This window comes from Cricetulus griseus, chromosome 3 (genome assembly GCF_003668045.3).
Source record: "Cricetulus griseus strain 17A/GY chromosome 3, alternate assembly CriGri-PICRH-1.0, whole genome shotgun sequence".
In the NCBI taxonomy this organism is placed as follows: domain Eukaryota; kingdom Metazoa; phylum Chordata; class Mammalia; order Rodentia; family Cricetidae; genus Cricetulus; species Cricetulus griseus.
The window spans coordinates 260,969,595-260,987,745 of NC_048596.1; the positions used below are offsets into that span (position 1 = coordinate 260,969,595).

An 18,151-nucleotide genomic window follows, 5' to 3' on the forward strand; every position below is an offset into this window, starting at 1 on the left:
GGGTGAACCAAACCCAGGTCCTCTGGAAAATCTTAGGGTTCTTAACTGCTGAGCCATTGCTAAGTTTGAACATGTGTAATTATATTTACAGGGTTCTTTTTTTTTCTAATTATGAAACTGTTATCTGCTTAAGATCGTAAAAGATTTTTTTCCTACATTTTCCCTAGACGTCTGAGAGTTTTACATGTAGGTCTGTGTTCCATGCAAGTTAATTTTTGTGCAGGGCATAAGGTTAATATTTTTCTCCATAGAGAGATCTGGTTAATATAGCACTATTTTCTCTGCAAAAACATTCCATCTCCCCCACTGGAATATCTTATTTTTGCCAAAAATCATTTACCTTTATGTATTGCCTTTATGCATAGACAAAAAGATACAGGTTTTACATTTGGACTTTGAAATTTCACTCACAGGTGCACTTGTTTGGACACTTGTTCCTCAGCTATAAGCACATGGGTTGTGGCTACTTAGAGACACAGAACCTGGACTGGGTGTGGGTCTTATAGGTACAAAACTAGCTCCACTTGCAGCCTGGGTGAACCCTTTATCTGCTTCTTAATCCAACAAGATTGAGCAAGCTACAATGCAAGCTTCCACTTCCAGGAACCAAGCCAACATCCAGATCTTTGGGGATGGACAGACTGACTTCACCCTCTAAACTGTGAGTCCAAAGGAACCTCTCCTGCATTGTTTCTATAGGATATTTTGTGGCCATCATCACAAGAGAAATAATTAATACACATGTGCATTCAAATACTTTCTATGTCTCAGTTGTTAGGAATTCATGTGGTTAGGAATCTGTTTTTCTTCTAATTTGCTTTGAATTGTTTCTTTGTGCCTATTCCAGAATGAGTAAAACAATGTCCATTGATTCTAAAACTCCTAATGACAGAGTAGAAATAGAAATCACCCTTCTCTCATTAATTGTGCAGGTGCTGCAGCCCTATTCGGTGGCTCACATCTTTAATACCAGCACTCTGGAGGAAGACAGGGAGATCTCTGTGACTTCAAAGCCAGCCTGGTCTACATAGAGTCTGTAGACCAATTTGACTTTCTATACTTAGAAAGCCCCGATGAGTCGATATTAATTCTGTGATAAAGACAGACACATGGAAAAGAAACCCAGTAGCCATGAAGAGAATGATCTAAAAATTTAATAGCTTGTATATACAAGATGACAACAGGCAATACAAATTGAATAGTTTGGTTTTGTCAATAAGGAATGTCATCACTCAGGTTAGGACAAGGCAGCCCTCTCCCAACAGATATACATTGTACAGTAAGAACTACAAGCATACCCTTCCTGACTTCATCCCGAGGTACTGATGCTCCAGGACCCCCTTCCTCCAGATCAAGTCAATTGTGGTCCAACAGCTCAGCTGTTCATCTTCTGGCAGCGCAGAACTTTGAGAACTGCAGTTGTGGTTTGTTTTAAAAAGCACCATTTTCTCTTTGAAAACTTCCACTGATTAAAAAAAAAAAATCACACTGAGATCACAAGTTCTTCCTAAGCCCCTCCCTGCATTTATAATTTGGTGTTTAAAACAAGTAACATTAATTCAGTCAAGACACATATAACAAATAAAAACACATCTCCAAATAGGCCAGAAGGAAATAATTTCCATGGACAGAGACTACAAGAATCACATTTCTTGACTTGGTCATAAAGAAATAGGGGAATAGTTCATCTGCCAATGGTGAGTCTGGCCACCCTGGTGCCTGTGCTGTAGCCATACAGAAGAGACAGATTGCAGGATTGATGCTGTGACTGACTAGCTGTCACACGGTGATGTGACTTACCACAAGGTCCATGGCCACAGGGGGATGTGAAGATCAGATCTCTGCAACTGTGTTGAGTGTTGGGACTGACATGTAAGTTTTAAAAGTGCGCAGGATACACCAAGCAATAAGACAGCAGGAAGTTTAGTGACGAAGGAGCTGGCCATTTTCCTTTGGATAATGAGGGTAGCAAACCCTCAGAGAGACCGTCATTTAATGACTGGTAGTCATTAATTGCTTCATTTTGTCCACAACTACAGTCTGATATTAGCTTCATGAATTCCTATTGCATTTCTTTTTAAAACTCAACTCTAAAAACACCCTTTAGAAAACCTAGTGGCTGAATCACTCACAAATGCAGCCCCAGGGAAACAAGTGTTCTCTCTTTTTCGTAGCTTCCTTTCTGAGTTGAGACAGCATAATCACAGCTGTAGACAGTCTCCTAGTCCAGGACACACGTCGCTCACCTCTCTCTAGCACCTGAAACACTGGGCCTTAGTTTATTTAGGTTAATGTATTCTTTTTGACACTCTCTCTCCCCCCTCCTCCCCCCTTCCCTTAGACTTTTCAACCAAAGTGGAATCTTTTACCACCATGTTAAAGACAGTCAAGTTTGAAAAAGGTTTCAGACAACACTAAGCCATACCATGACTTGTTATGTGGGAGGTGAACACTTGGCAAATATACTGTGAGTTCCAGATTTGGGTGTGCTGTGTTCAGATCGCTACTGGTACATGCAGAGCAATATTACAACCAACTGGTATAATTTTCTACAAAACCCAAACAATGCAGCATTAGGAGGCGCTTACTAAGGTGCTTCTTAATTCAGGTTTTCAATGGAATGTATCAGACACATATCTACAGACAAATATGGATACATAGGCATAGACAAACATGGACACATTACTGTACAGCTATGTTTTAGATACTCATATGTATATATAAGAACCACACAGGGGAAAAAAAAAAGATTTCCCACACCAGCTCCCTGAATTGATGAAAATCAACTAACTCACAAAATGTTAAAATATTTCATTTTCATATAAAATATCTACAAAAATAGATAACATTTACAAAAACCAGATCGTATTTCCAGTTTTCTTTAGTAATTATTCACCCAGTCCCTTCCACCTCCATTTTTTCTCAGAAGGTGGCCATCTCCAGCAAGGAACGCTTGAACAGCTGAGCATTTCTGGACAAGTCTGTTACTTGATGCACCATCTCCTGCAAGGCGGTAGTGCTGGGGTAGTGGAGGGCAGCCATCTTGGTTGCCATCACTATCGTCTTGAGCTGTTCACAGAGCTGGTTGCTGGAGTTCCTGACTTTATTTCGAATGTCCTGGGCAGCCACCTGCCTTGTCAGAGTGTCTCCAATGAATACCAGTTTGTGCGCACTGAGAATGACAAACTTGCTGTGGGCCACAAAGATCCGTGGGGGCTGGGCGGAGCTGACACAGTTGAAGAGGGCGTCGATGGCGTTGAGAAGGGATATGAAATGGGTCTCGCATTGGTCATAGTAGAAACATAGCAACTGCCTATCCTGGGCGCCCACACTGTTGTTTGTGGTTGGGAGGGTCTGGGAGGGCTTCCACTTAGAGATGTCATTCTCCACAGGCTTGGTGATCTCTTGTTCCAGCAGCTGGAACTGACTCAACTGGAAGGAAGGTAAGAGGTCTTGTTAAGGACAAGACATGCATTGTACAGGGAGAGCAACGTGGGTGTGGAGTCAAAAGATACCAGCTTTATCCTTAATAGATGCCAGGTATTTAGGAGCTATGAGACCTTGGCTAAGCCTTGCTTCCTAAATTGTACAACACAGACCCTGGGAAGAGGATCCCTAAGGGATACCCCAGCCCTGACCCATGATGACACCATTTGTCTTTTTTGCATTCTGATGGGAAGGTAACATTGGGTTTAAACCCAGGCCTCACCTTTTATGCCATTAAGAGGGTTCAGCGAATTACTATTTTTCACACAGTGCTGGAAATGGTGTTTGGTGAATTGCAGGCCCTGTGTAAATGTTTCTTAAATGTTGAGAGACAGTAAGGGAAAGCCAGACACAGTGACCTTTCTGTCAAACACATCACTGACAGTTTGCCACTTCCTGGGTTAGGCTCTGTCTCTCTCTTCAAGATGGAAAATTCATGAAGCTTCTCTATTTCTCCTACCCTGTCTGTCAAGATGTACATATTATGACTCTTTACTACAAGCAAGTGTTACAAATGCACACCTACTTTGGGGAAAGGACACGAGGAAATCCCAGCATTAATTGCTTACTGTATTTTATAGCATGAGTGTGCTGGTCAGAGGACAATCCATGGCAGGAGGTTTCTGGGGATCAAACTCAGGTCATCAGGCTCTGCAGCAAGTCCCCAACACTGAGCCATCTCAATGGCTTGGGCGTCAGTTTTTTTTTTTTTTTCTCTTCTTTGTATCCCTAACTGGACTGTGATTTCTGATTGAAATGATAATTTCTAGCTATTTCACCAAGAATCCCAGGTTTAGGACTCAGAGCTGAGTCAGCACAGGAACCATAGCATCCTGCTCGCCCCGCCCCTGCCCTCTGCCCTGAGAAGTGCATACATAGTTAGTCAGTTTTGTATTGCACAGAATTCTTAGGAATTACTTTAGTGTGTGATAGTTCCCTTAAGCTCTGCTGTCTTCTGGGGCCAATTGCCAATGTAAACACAGCAGACATAGGGTGGTGTTCCAACATTATTTGATAATAATGAGTTTGATTTCAAATCATGTGTTCACAGAGGGCAGTACTTTCCTATTTTACAGAGAAGGAACTGAAGTTTTGGCCCATTACATGATGCTCAAGTCGACACACCTGTTGGCTACAAACAAGGGTTTGAACTCAGGTTTTCTAAAGGCATCTTGTCACTTCATGGTGTGGTGCTGTGAAATAGCACATCAGCTATTTATTTCATCTTAAAGAGTCTGTATCTTTAGTCAATTTCTCTTTGATTTCATGCCCTTGACTTCGAAGTATCTATCCTTACCTGCGGTGCTCATTAGCCCTTTACGTGAATGTGCTCTGCTCAGAACCCTTGGTAAATGGACTTGGGTATGTCTCACAAACATTGGATCATTCCCTTTGACCCTTACAATGGACCATGCAAAAGACAGGTAGAGAGATAGGGTTGGGGAGAGAGCTAGAATCAAACTCTCTTAGGAATTTGATAACCACAGAAGGGGGTTGACCATTAACCAAGGAATCCCATGTGAAACACCATGCTTTGGAGCTCAGCACAATGGCACACCCCTGCACTCCCAACACTCAAGAGGTTGAGTAAGGAGAATATCAAGCTTGAGGCCAGCCTGGGCTTCATAGTGAGACCCTATCTCAAGGCATAACATAATAAAACAAAGTCCCATAGAAAGGACTTTGAGTGTCCATTGTGAGTTTTATAAAGTTAGATGGGGCCTGAGGGAGGAGGTGACTAAAGAAAATGTCAGAGTAGAGGAGAATGAAGGAAATATTGGAAGAGAACCACAAGGTAAACAAGGAGAAAAGATAGCCTTTGATCCTGTTGGTCTTGGCTCCATTTTCATTCTCCTGATTTCCTTACTGTGGCCTCAATAGAAAACCAATTAGCTTGGGCCAGCCTGATTGGACTTGTGTTTTGAGACCAAAGGCTTTAACCCAAATAGTCCTAATGTGTTACAGATTAACAGGCATAGCCCGAACAAACCCCATCATTTGGATGCAAGCCAGGTATACTCAGTTGGAGTCACAGACCACAAACCTTCACTTTGTTCTTATGTCCTATTATACGCCTGGGACTTCTTCATGCCAGCGTGCTGGCAGGACCCCAGCCTTTTGAAGTTATCCATTCCCTATTAAGTGGAGCCCTTTCTTCCACCAAAGAGCCCGTTGTTTTGTTTGAACTTACCTGATGATGCTCCAGCTGGGCCTTGCTCTGCTTGATGATATTCTCTTTCTCCAAGAGCTCCTTCTGCTGTCTCTCGAACTCCTCCTTGCCCTATTGTTTTCAGCACAAAGACTGCATTACCTCACCACTGGGAGTCACTTAGAACAGCTTCATTGACAAATGCACTCAGACTCTCATTGTTCCCTGGCCACTTTCCTCATGTCCCCCTAGACATTGTAAACCACTGACAGGGGCTTCCAGAGTTAGTGTGGAGACAGGCTTGAAAAGTGAAGCCTGCTTCCAGGTGGGCTGCCATGGTTGTTGCTCCTTATAGCTGGAGAACTTCCCATGATCCTCTTTATGCTTCTTAAGAGGCTTTAATTTTTCATGGTTCTTTTGTAATGGATTATATGTAAACGCATGCACTTTCAAACCAAGGTAAAAAATGGGTGCATATTTCACTTCCAATTTCTTTGAATCTCCTATATCTCCCCACCCGTACTTAGTACCCTCCAGGATACACCATCAGAAGCCTGGAGAGATGGATGTTAAATGCCTTCATCCAGCTTAGGCCATTCCTCAGCATGAGATGAGGCTCAGGTGATCCTTTCTACTCTCTTGCACCTGGGAGATTTCAGTATTAAACAGTTTTCAGCATAATTCATGGCCCTCAATCAAATGGAAAAGAATGACAGAATAAGACATTAAATACATACTAAGTACTAGTTTATGGTGGAGTGTCTAAATTCTTCAAAGCAGGGGTCATTTTCAGGATTCTAGGTCAACTGAGAACTAGCACAATTTATACTTCTAGGAAGAAGTTTGCAGAGTTTAATAAATGCAGACCAAGCTGTTGGCCAGTTGGCAAATGATCACAGGTCCTCTAAATCTGATGGGGCTATGATTCTTTGTAAGCCGTGAAAGACACACACACACACACACACACACACACACACACACACACACACACGGTCTCAAGAGTTCCTTAGAAACTCTATGAACAGATATTTTCAATAGTTTTATTTTCTTAACAGTGACATATTTTAAAACTTCTTTCTATTACTACGGGCTGTTTCATGGAACTGTGCTATAAATAAGAATTGATGCCATGACTAGTGGACCCACTGTTCCCCATTGGTGAGTCTCCTCCTGCTTGCTGAGGTATGTGATCAGTGAGCTTTAATACAACCCTTTGAGTTAGTGCATTCTCAAAATAAAATTAGGGCCCAGGGAGGTAAATAAAGTGACTGTACAATTTCTGTACAGCTCCACCCTTAATTTTCACAACACTTGGATTAGCACTCAGTGTGCTCTGCCCTTTGGCTGTCAGGCCTATAGATATCCATCCTCGGCTCCCTGAATGTGAGTGTGGGTGGTCCACGGGTCTGGTTTCCTTACCTGTAGGTGGACATAATCATAATCATCCATCCAACTCCTTTCGGAACCATCACTGCTACTACAGTCTGGTGGCTGCTCCTTGCCTAGAGTGGGAGGCAATGGCTTATTGTGGACCTGGGCCTTGTAGTCACCAGGGCGCAATGGCTGCATCTGGGACCCCGTGTGCGTGTACTCGCTTGAGTTCGTGATGCTGTCGGGCCCATTCTTCAGATGGGAACTGCCAGGACCTGCTGCTCTAAAGAGGGTCTCTGCATAGGTGCTGATGGTGGTGGTCAGTTGCTTGGCATCATCTGGTACTGTCTTGGCTACCATCACAAACCGGTCCAGATCATCGCATTTATTTTGAGGCTTATTGATAGCTAGGACATTCAGGGACCAGCTGCATTCATTCAGATCATGGCTGGTTTGACTTAGAATCTGGTGCGAATCTTCGACTCTTTGGAGTTCGCGCTTCATTTTGGTGTGGAGGACCAGTTCCGGGAGGCAGGAGGCATTAGCCAAAGCTCCCCTGGCAAAATGGAGGTATTCGCGTAAAAACAGCTCCACCTTGTCCACTGCGGTACGGATCTCATTGATGTGTCTTTCCATGTATCCGTAACACCGCCAGTCTGTGGTGACGAGTGACGTGAGGCTGCAGACACCCATCTCCAGGGTCTGCTGGAGCCGATAGAGTTTTTCAATGGCTGTGTCTGGGTCCAGTAGGAGCCTTTTGTCCTGAGATGGGGAGGCTGACAATGAGGACTCCTTTGAGGAGGTGGAAGATGTGGACATGTTACTCCTGGTACTTCCGGTGCTGGAGAAAGACAGCCGGTTGATGCCGTCTACCACATCCCGAGAGCCTTTGCCATCTGCTGGGTTGTGCAGAGGAACATCGTAAACACCATCTCTTTCCTCCAGATTTGCCTTTTCACTGGTTTCTGTGGGTGCCTCCAGAAACTGAACTCCCCGGGGGACATCATAAGCATCACTCGGAGTTCCCCCAGACTGGCCCAGCTGAGAGGGAGGATGATGCAGAGAAAGGTTCTGGTGTCTTCGTGCCATTGGCTCTGCAGCTCCTGGGGCATCACAGGTGAATTTGGAGTGAAGGTCCTTCCCCGCTGTCTTGGTGCTGGTTGGAGGGATGTCATAAACCCCCTCAGGTCTAGTGTCTGGTCTTCCATCTTGTTTCATTGGAGAAGGGAAGTCATATTCCTTTTCCCTAAGCCCTGCTTCATCTCGATAAGCTGATGGTGGAATGGCATAGACCTAAAAAGTAAGTCAAAAGCCAATTTATTTGTTCAGTTGGATCTTGGATGGAGGCAGAAAATGACAGTCCATGAAGGTGTGGTCCAGAGTGCACAGATCTGTTTATTAGATCTTCTTTTTCACTCCACCCACCATTTACTAATTTCCGATGTTTCCCAGGGTGTAGCATGGTCCTTAGAGGCTATGTGCCCTCATCCATACACATGAGCATTCATTACCATTCTCAATGCTGGCTGCCGTGGGCGTAGAGCCCTAACTTGTCACCACTAGGTTGCAGTCTTGTGTCTCCAACCATTTACTAACTATCCTGCCCAGGGTGACCCATGCTGAGAGACGAACTGAGTTCTCTTTTTGGTCATCAGATGATTTGTAAAGCTGCCTGAGTCTCCTTAGTAGTCAGAGGCAGGGTTCCCTGTCTGTTCAGCAAAGCTAGCTGTGTTTGAAGTGTGGGCACTCTCAGAGAATGACAGAAAACCAAAAGAGCTACCTCTTATACATGAACTGAGGAAGCTGTGGACCAGTGGTTCTCAACTTGGGGGGCGTGACCCACTTGGGGGTGAATGACCCTTTCACAGGGGTCACATATCAGATATCCTGCATATCAGATGTTTCCATTACAATTCATAACAGTAGCAAAGTTACAGTCATGAAGTAGCAATGGAACAGTTTTATGCTTGTGGGGGTCACCACAACACGAGGAACTTTATTAAAGGGTCACAACATTAGGAAGGTTAAGAACCACTTCTGTAGACCCTTCTAGAAATATGTGATGTATTAGATATTGAAAACTGAACTCACTATCTTCCCTTCCAATTGACTCTCATTATTGACACCTCTTTATTTCAGGGGACCCTCTAAATTTGTGATTACGATTATAAATTTATAATCAATTGCTGTCTTCTCTTCCTTGCCTTCTTCCCTCTTTCTCCCATTCCCACTTCTGACACCAGATATAGTAGGAAATTACCAATACGGAGTCAGGTAGAAATATAAGGGTATTTAATAGGGAAAAGCCTTACTTACAGAGCGAACCAGCCAGCCGGTGGTAGTCTGTACAGCAAGAAGCAAAGAGAAACCGAAACCGAAAACGCAGTCCCCCTACTCACTCTGACCACACCCTCACAAGCCTGCTCAGGTACCCTTGTAGTCAGCCCCTAAGAAGGCGTGGCTACAGCTGCCCCTACACATGAAGATGGATTTTCCCTTTCGGAGTATGCCATTCTTATTTTATCCCAATGAATTAACACACATAACCACCACACCATACACACAGACAGACTCATCCAGACCCAGTGCTTTTCCAGTGCACTTACCCCTTGAGTAGGGGGGATGTCATATACCCCTTGAGGTTTTATCTCTCCCACTGGTACTGAAAACACAGGGCCTTTCACTGATGAAGGAGGGATGTCATATACCTGAAGAGAAACACTTAGTTACCCAGGATAGAAATGTCATATATTACTTCTCTTGCTACTGTTTCCTTATGGATTTATTTATCAGGTCAATATAGACTTGGTTTTTAACAGCACCCCATGACATCTGAGGTTAATGGAAGTTTCCTTTATAAATTTTGCATTCTTTGATTTAGATTGAATTTGAAAATGATCTTATGTGAACTATTTGCTTTCTAATTTGGATAATTTAAATTTGCACATTTCCAGAAATAAACTGACAAAGCAATAAGCTATTTCTCAGATGGAAGACTAAACTTTCTGATATGGAAAACCCAGAAAACACAACTTAAACACTGACTAAATCCCTAGATAGGTAGCTTAGAACCCCATATCATGAGATTGTGACTGGTGACCCGATTCTCCTGTGTGGTCCTGAAGATGTGCTACCCACAAGGCCAGCTCCCCTGGTGGTGTTCCCATTGCCTACCCCTTGAGCAGTGTGGGAAGGAGGGACATCGTAGACATCCTTTTGGTATCTGGTTGGGTACTCGTACACATAGCCATGGCCTGTCCTCACTGGGGTGATCACCTGTGGATGAAAATACACAGATGTGTCAATGACAACCCCGAGTCCTCAGCATACCTCTCAGCTTGTAATCAGGCACACATCCCTAATAAATCCCCCATAGGAAGGAAAGAAAGAGGAGAAAAGGAAGACAGGATGAAATGAAAGGAAGAAAAGAGGGTGAGAGGGAGAAAAAGAAGACATGAAGACACAAGGTCAGAATATGTAGGAAGTGTCTGAAATATCATAATTTTCCTTCCTAAGGATTCCCCAAAAGTCCCATCCAAGTTCATCAATAGTCTCAATTCCTTATAGTTAAGGAGATATAAAGTTGTCTTTTTTTTTTTTAAAGATTTATTTATTTATTTATTTATCATGTATACGGTGTGTGCCAGAAGAGGGCACCAGATCACATTACAGAAAGTTGTGAGCCACCATGTGGTTGCTGGGAATTGAACTCAGAACCTCTGGAAGAACAGTCAGTGCTCTTAACCCCTGAGCCATCTCTCCAGCCCCATAAAGTTGTCTTATATCACATAAATTATGACAGCCAGGCTGGAGAGAGGGCTCAGTGGTTCAGGACACTTGCTGCTCTTCCGGAGGACCCGGGATTGGTTCCCGCACCCACCATGGCAGCTCACCACCATCTGTATCTCCAGTCCTAGAGCATTGATCCCCTTTTCTGCCTTCCAACAGCACCAGGATCATGTGTGGTACATACATATATACATACACACAGGTAAAACATTCATGTACATGCAGAAAAATCAACAAGCCCCAGTAAAACAGAATAAGGAAAGTCTTAGCTGATCCTTTTGGAGTGGCCGAAGCACAGCACTCCAGTTTTGAAAAGGTTCCAAAGGTTTTGTAAAGTACATAATACAAGTAGTTTGGCTACTTAAAATTCCCCTCATATCTTCCTCAGTATGTCTCTTCATCTGACATTATTACTGTGATTATAACTGAAATTCCATGGGTCACCCTAGTCCTTTCACAGTGCCACTATAGCTGCCTGGGAGCATTCACTCCCATTTATGAAACAATGGAAACACAGTTCCCCTCAGTGTCTATGGGAGACTGGGTCTGAAGTCCTTGGATGCTCAAGCCCATGGGGTGTGGTGCTTTGCATGGAACCTCCATACATCATCTGGCACACTTAAAACCCTCTCCACATTAGTTTATGGTCTTCAGTGCTTTACAAAGACTAAGTCAACAGATGGTATACAGTATTGTTTAGGGAACAATGACACAAGTCTACACAGGTTCACTGCAGAGGCAATTATTTTCTAAATAGTTTTGACTTGGAGCTGGCTGTCTCCGCTGATCTGGAACCCATGCTGCAGAGGATAAACTGTGTCAGTGAGGAAGCCCTCAGAACTTTCAACTTTGAAGTGTTCTGATCTCTAATCTCTAATCATTTCCCCATTTCCACTGGGGAACCAAATATCCCCAATAGCACCTACATCCAGCGGGTATCAGAAGTCAAATAGACTCACTATGGACCCTGGCATCTGGAGTCAAAGTTAGCAGATTGAATCTTACCTAGTGGGCTAGCCTGCTTACTTCCCATTGTCCCTCCCTCCCTCCCTCCCTCCCTCCCTCCCTCCCTCCCTCCCTCCTCCTCCCTCCCTCCCTCCCTCCCTCCCTCCCTCTGCATCTATGTGAATGCACTCTCTGGTATGTGCATTTGTGGAGGGCAGCCGTTGACCAATTTCATGTATCTTTCTCTATTTCTCTCCACTCATTTATTTGTTTGTTTATTTATTTGTTTCCTTCTTTATTTTGAGATCCCATCTCTTCACTGACCAAGAGCTTATCACTTGGTTAGACTGGCTGGCTTGTGAAGCCCTGGGATTTGCCTTTCTCAGTGCCAATGCCATCACTGGGGTTATAGGCACAGGCCACCACACCTGGCTTTTCCATGTGCATTGCAGATCTGAACTCAGGTCCTTTCATTTGGACAGCAAGCACTTCACTCATTGTGGGCTCCTATGTTCCTCTAGGTACTGCATTGGTAATTCTAAGCAGGATAGAAACACTATTTCAACTTAATTGATTTAAGCTTCTCAGGGCTTGCAAATTGCCACAGTCTTATTCTTGCCTGACTCCCTACTACCAAACCATTAACAGTGTCCATGCCTAAAACTGCCCACTGTGTCTTTGGGAAGCGACACCAAAAATTAGGAGGAGCTGTCACTTCCCAGGAGGCCCTCATCTTTCACCCTTTAACGTGAAAACTCTGGCATCAGGCTGCCTACAAAACTATGTGAAAAATGTTCCATGTCCGTCTTAAGCTGAAACCAGTGGAACACAGCCAAGTGCACCAGGGTCCGTACCCCAGGGGCTCCAAAGCCTCCCTGTCCAATTTTGTCTAAAATGCCTGATGCTTACAACTGATTATTTCTTGCACTGAAGGTAAAAGAGATTAGTATGCAGCAAACACTTCCATCCAGTCTCTCCATTGTCTTGGGTTTAGAAAAGGAACGCGAGGCTTTAAGTTTGTTGGCATGGAGTGACGGAACCATTTTATGAAGCAGCCATTGTATTGTACACAGCAAATATTCCTTCATAAAGCAGAGGGCCGTTTGCTAAAGTATTTTAATGCCCTTGTATGGCTTTTCTTTTTCACTAACCATTGTGAAGAGATATGAAGATCTTATAGCTGGTCTGTTTGTAGCTGTCTATTTAGCTTTGTAATAGAACATGCTCACAACCCTGCTTTTGTTGAGTGTGGAAGCTTCTAAGAGTGGGTTCCGTGCCAAGCTGCCAGCTTCAGGATGCTAGTGAACTAATGCTCATTAAGTTGAAGTCCTACATCCCTTTTCATCTTTTAGTTTGAAAATGGGGGCGGGGGAGGGAGAGGGAGCAGTGCTGGTGTCTGACTGTGGTATTAGGGAAAGCTGAAAAGGCATGACCCCTAGGAAGGGCGGGGGACCAAACCATCCCCTGCCTTTGTGGCCCTTCCCTGGCAGGGCACACTCAGGCTTCTTGGTATTTACCATTCCACTTCCTGACAAATGTCACAGAACCCCCATTTTGCTCTCTCTTTCTCATTTGGAGGATGCCTGTGGTCATCTGGTGTTTAAAACTTCGCATTCCAAACCAGTCATTTTCCCTTGTTTATGCAGTTAAAGAAACAGATGGTGAAAACCACGGGAGGAAAAAGCCAATAAAATACAGCCTTCCCCATCCCAGCATTCCTGATGTTACACTCTAACTCACATGGGTCCACCGATGACATTTCAGTGGGACCAAAGCTTTGTATCTGGAGGGACAAGTCCAGAGCATTTGGTGATCCATGTGGCAATTTAGGAAAGATTTCTGAGGTCTTCTTCAGTGCCAACTTTGCCCCCAAGCTTGCTAGGACCCTTTCCATGCCAATGGTGTATTCCCCCCTCAGGGGAAGTGCTTGGCCAACCTGACCTTCCGGCTCTTTCTTCCTGCTTGACAGGGACACACAAAAGCACCCTGCATCATCTCCTCCTTCAACCTCCCAGGACTACTGACTTTCAGCCCAAAAGGCTCACCAAGAGCTGGCTAAGACCATGAGTTTGGAAGAATTCTCCTGGGCATTAATGAAATCACCACACACACAGGGGCATTTTCAAACGAATTTAATGAAACCAAGTCGGGTTTTTCATTTTCCCTTTCTCTCTGTTGTTTTTTCTTTTGTGCATTCCTTTTATTCTATGGTTTTATTTATAGTGACAAAGGCTTAGCCCTAAAAATTACCAAGCTGACCTTTTAATTCATTACTGCTTCCCAGGGAGCTAAGACGTGAGGTGGGCTGGGGCCCCGAAAGGTCAGGTGATTTCGCTGCCAGGGGTCTGCACAGTTGCATGTGGATCTGTCTCTGTCCTGATGAGGAATTCTGCTCTTGTTACCTAACCGGAAGGTTTATGAAGCAGAGAGGGACTGGAATCACTTGGCTTTTTCCCTCCTTTCCTTAAAAATGTTTTAAATCAACTCTCATTAGTTGGTTGTGTGTGTGTACATGTGTGTGTATGTGTACATTTGTGAGTGTGTAGATGTATGTGCTTGTGAGTGTGTGGATGTGTGTGGATGTGACATGTGTGTGCATGCTTGTGTGTGATATGTATGAGTGCTTATGAATGTGTGGGGTGTGTATAGGTGTGAGTATGTAGAGACGAATGTGCATACTTGTGCGTGTGCTATGTGTGTGTGCACATTGTGAGTGTGTGGATGTGTGTGGAGGCCAAAGGTTGATTCAGGGGACTCCTCAACCATCTCTCAACTTTATTTTTTAAAAATATTTAAGATTAGATGCCCATAATCTGTTTGTGTTAGATGTCAAGATACTACTAGTGCTGTGTGTGATGTAATAGTTACACACCTGTAACCCTAGTACTCAAGAGGCTGAGGCAGGAGGACTGTGAGTTTGAAGCCAACCTAGGGCACATAGCAATACTCCCTCAAACACAAACACAAAAACCAGAAGGAAACATCCCCAAATACCCCTCCTTCACCTCTTGACTATATGAGTCGTGTGCAAGAAGCTTGAAGACTTAGGTTAAATTCTTAGCTATGAAGCTATTAAATAATAATGTTTCACATTAAAATTCTCTATTAAAAAAGGATTTAAAATATTTAGTATTGTTTTATGTATGTGTACCATGGGCATTTGGAATCCTCAGAGGCCAGAAGAGGGTGTCAGATTCCCAGGAATTGGAGTAGACAGTTGTGAGCTAGCATGTAGGTGCTGGGACCTGAACCTGGCTCCTCTGTAAGAGAAGTCATTGATCCTCACCCCTGAGTTATCTTTCTAGCCCTCATCTTATTCACTGAACATGGTGCTCATCAATTTGGCTATACTGACTGGGCAAGGAGTTTGAGATCCACCTGTTTCCACCTTCCCAGTGCTGGAATTATAGATACACACTCATGTTTGGCTTACATGGTGCCAGCGTTCCCAATTCAAGTCCTCATGTTTGCATAGCAGACACTTTACCAACCCAGCCATCTCAGTAGCTTTTCATTGTACATATTAATGGGGTTCAGTGTGATAGTCTCACATACACCACACACACACACACACACACACACACACACACACACACACACACACAGGTGGTAGGCACTGACTGAAAGCATTTACAAGCAAAGAGTCTGTTGAATCTATGTCTAGGGCTGAGTCCTGGCAGGTAGAGTGAAAAGACATTCTAGCCCTCTAATTAATGTGTTTACATAAGCCAAGGAAACCTCAGCAGTTCTGCCTTGCACTTCAGTGGTCTTTGATTCTCCCCACACTGAGCCTTAGATCCTGACTGTAGGGACAGCTTTTGAAGATGTTCCTGACACAGCCTGTCCTTTGTAGCTGCAGGGTCTTAAGTAACAGATTCAAGCAAACTCAGGGGGGAAAATGCATGAAAACAACTTGCACTTGCACTGAGCATACGATGACTACCATTTCTTTGTCATCCTTTCTTAAACAATACAGTCTAACAAGTGTATGCACTGCATTTAATTGCAACAGGCTTTGTAAGTTACCTAGAGATGATTCAACACCTGCGTGCAGATATGTGTAGGTTAGACAAGCATTATGCCATGTTCCGTAAGGATCTGAAAGGGTCTTTGGAGTGAATTCCCAGAGATGACACAGGGGTCTTTCTACTTTCATGATTCATAATTTGGAGAGCTTTGCACAATGGAGTTAAAAGAAAGGTCCATTTGGCTAGCAGAGGGCTTGAGTCTGTGGTTTGGAGGAGAGATTGTTGGGTTTTTTTGTTGATCTTTCCACTTTCAGTTCACCTGGGCTTGTACCATAGCAGAGCCAAAGATCCTACATCCAGACTCTTGAAGGCCCAATAAATAGGTGCAGAGGAGAGACAGTCATGCTTCTGTGGGAGGAAGTGCACATTCCACCGAAAGGTAGGCAGCCATGTCTGTGTTCCAGTACTGGGCTGTGTTGTCAGATCTTGCATGCATTTGGAAGTCAGGAATACAGAAATCTGGTTTTCAAAATTGGTTCAAAATTTCAAAGTTTGTGTTGGTTGAATAAACGGCGTCTCTGGTCCCTAGGCTGTCTGGCTTACTTTCACCTATATGGTTTTTGGTTTTTGTTTGTTTTTGTTTTTGTCTATGTATTCTTTCCCCTTCCTCCTTTCGGACCTTGAAAACCCCAAGTTCTGCTATCAAGACTAAAAGACTCTAGTTTCCTTAAATGCCCCGAACACCCCCACATCGGCACCTGCTTTGTCTATGTGACTCTTTCCCTTCCTTATATTCAGATTTCATTGTTTTCAGAGCCAAGCAGAATGCCTCTTCCCCAGAAAGCCTTCCCTAGACAGACGGATTACCTCTGTCCTTGTAACACCCCAAGTACTTTCTTCACACTTCCGATGGTGCGTGTGATTTGTGATTTGACTCTTTTGGCTGCCTCATGGTTTTTCTTAATATGGTGGAGCTATATATATTCTTATCCATTTATATATGAGCAGCAGGGTTTACCACTGTGCCTTGCATACAACAGATTTTTAAGAAAAGATGGGGCTAGAAGGATGGTAAACTATCTCTGCCTACATAGAGTAAGTTGATTTTCCAGGTCATCCAGCTCTGGAGTTAGTGGCACCCCCAGGCTAACAGGCAGGATTCGTATTAGCCATGGTGATGGTGAGGGAGCTACCGAGAGAGCCAAGACACGATGACTGTTCGATGTGGATGAGCAACCACTAACAAATACATCAGCAGCTGTGCTGGGAGGAAGAAGACAGTGTACTCTGCTGTCTCCTTTGGCCTCAGAAAGAAAACATAATTTACAGGACTAAGCATTGTGCTTCAGTTCCCAGGGCATGTGACAGCCCTCCTGCCATGAGAACTATGTACCAAAGGTTGAAAAGCTCAGTGGCTCTGCAGAGAAAACGGTTAATGACATAAGCTGGGGCTGGGTAGAGCCGGACCTGTCTGGGGTTCTACCACTTAGGAGTTATTACAAAAGCTTGAGTTTAGACTTATCTGTGCCTATGAGACTGGCAGATGGAAGGAAAATCCTCCCTGGAGGTAGAGAGCATGTCATAGACCCCAACTTATTTTTACCAAAATGATCTAAATGACAGTGTCAAAGATGCCCAGAGAACTAGTGCCACAGGAGATAAGACCATAGCAACAGGAGGAGACCCAGCGCTTGCTTGCTTGCTGGTAGGGATGTAGTTTGTATCTTAGTACAAAAATCTCAAAGTGTTTCACGATTAAACATGAAGATGAAACCAAACCTACTAACTTCTATGTTTAAGTTAGACGAAAAGAAAGTCATCTTTATACATGTGTGAAGCATTGAAAGCGAGGCCCAAGAGGCACTGGGAACTTCAAAGCAAAGCCACGAGTGACAGGGGACTTTGCCTCTTAACAGCCATCACCAGATTTACTCGGGTTATTATTCGATCAGTTTTGCCAATATCATGATTATCATCAACGTAGGCCAAGGTACTCCAAAGGAAAGCCCTAGGGAAGAGGTGCTTTATAGATGAAGGCCTTTTCTGAAGAGAAAGGTGATGAGGGCCTATGCTCAGGACACGTGGCTAACATTCTCATTCTCTAATGCTTGTCAAGAGTATCTCACCAACAAGCAGGGCATGGAGCCTGCTCTCTTCGATGTGTATAAGCAAAGCATTGCTCTAGAGATAACTTCTCACATGCCCGTCACTGGGGCCAAGGCATCCGCAAGGCTACTTGGGTTGTACCTTCCCTTGGGTATCTGTCACACCTCCCTAATGCAGAGCTGGGTTTAGGACAACTTCAGCCCCTCAGCTGCCTGCTGCTAGCTCACTGGGGCACTAAAAGAAGCAGGAAGGAAGCAGCCATCTACCATTCATGAAGGCAATGAATGATCCCTCCCCCAAATCCTCAGGTTCTCCCATGTCTCTCTATTCTTCCTTT

The 18,151-nt window shown here is 44.1% G+C and overlaps 1 protein-coding gene across 1 annotated transcript in view; it reads right to left on the reverse strand.

Moving 5' to 3' along the window:
* Window positions 1-1,136: 1,136 nt before the first annotated feature.
* The window catches only part of Nedd9 (neural precursor cell expressed, developmentally down-regulated 9), a 48,548-nt gene continuing 31,533 nt past the window's right edge, over window positions 1,137-18,151 (reverse strand). Inside the window, exons 3-7 of the mRNA XM_027410412.2 lie at window positions 10,181-10,282; window positions 9,613-9,714; window positions 7,055-8,299; window positions 5,678-5,767; window positions 1,137-3,432 (exon numbers count right to left, since the gene is read on the reverse strand). Of these exons, the coding sequence (XP_027266213.1) occupies window positions 2,923-3,432; window positions 5,678-5,767; window positions 7,055-8,299; window positions 9,613-9,714; window positions 10,181-10,282 (2,049 nt within the window). The 3' untranslated portion in view covers window positions 1,137-2,922. The remainder of the gene's footprint in view (window positions 3,433-5,677; window positions 5,768-7,054; window positions 8,300-9,612; window positions 9,715-10,180; window positions 10,283-18,151) is intronic.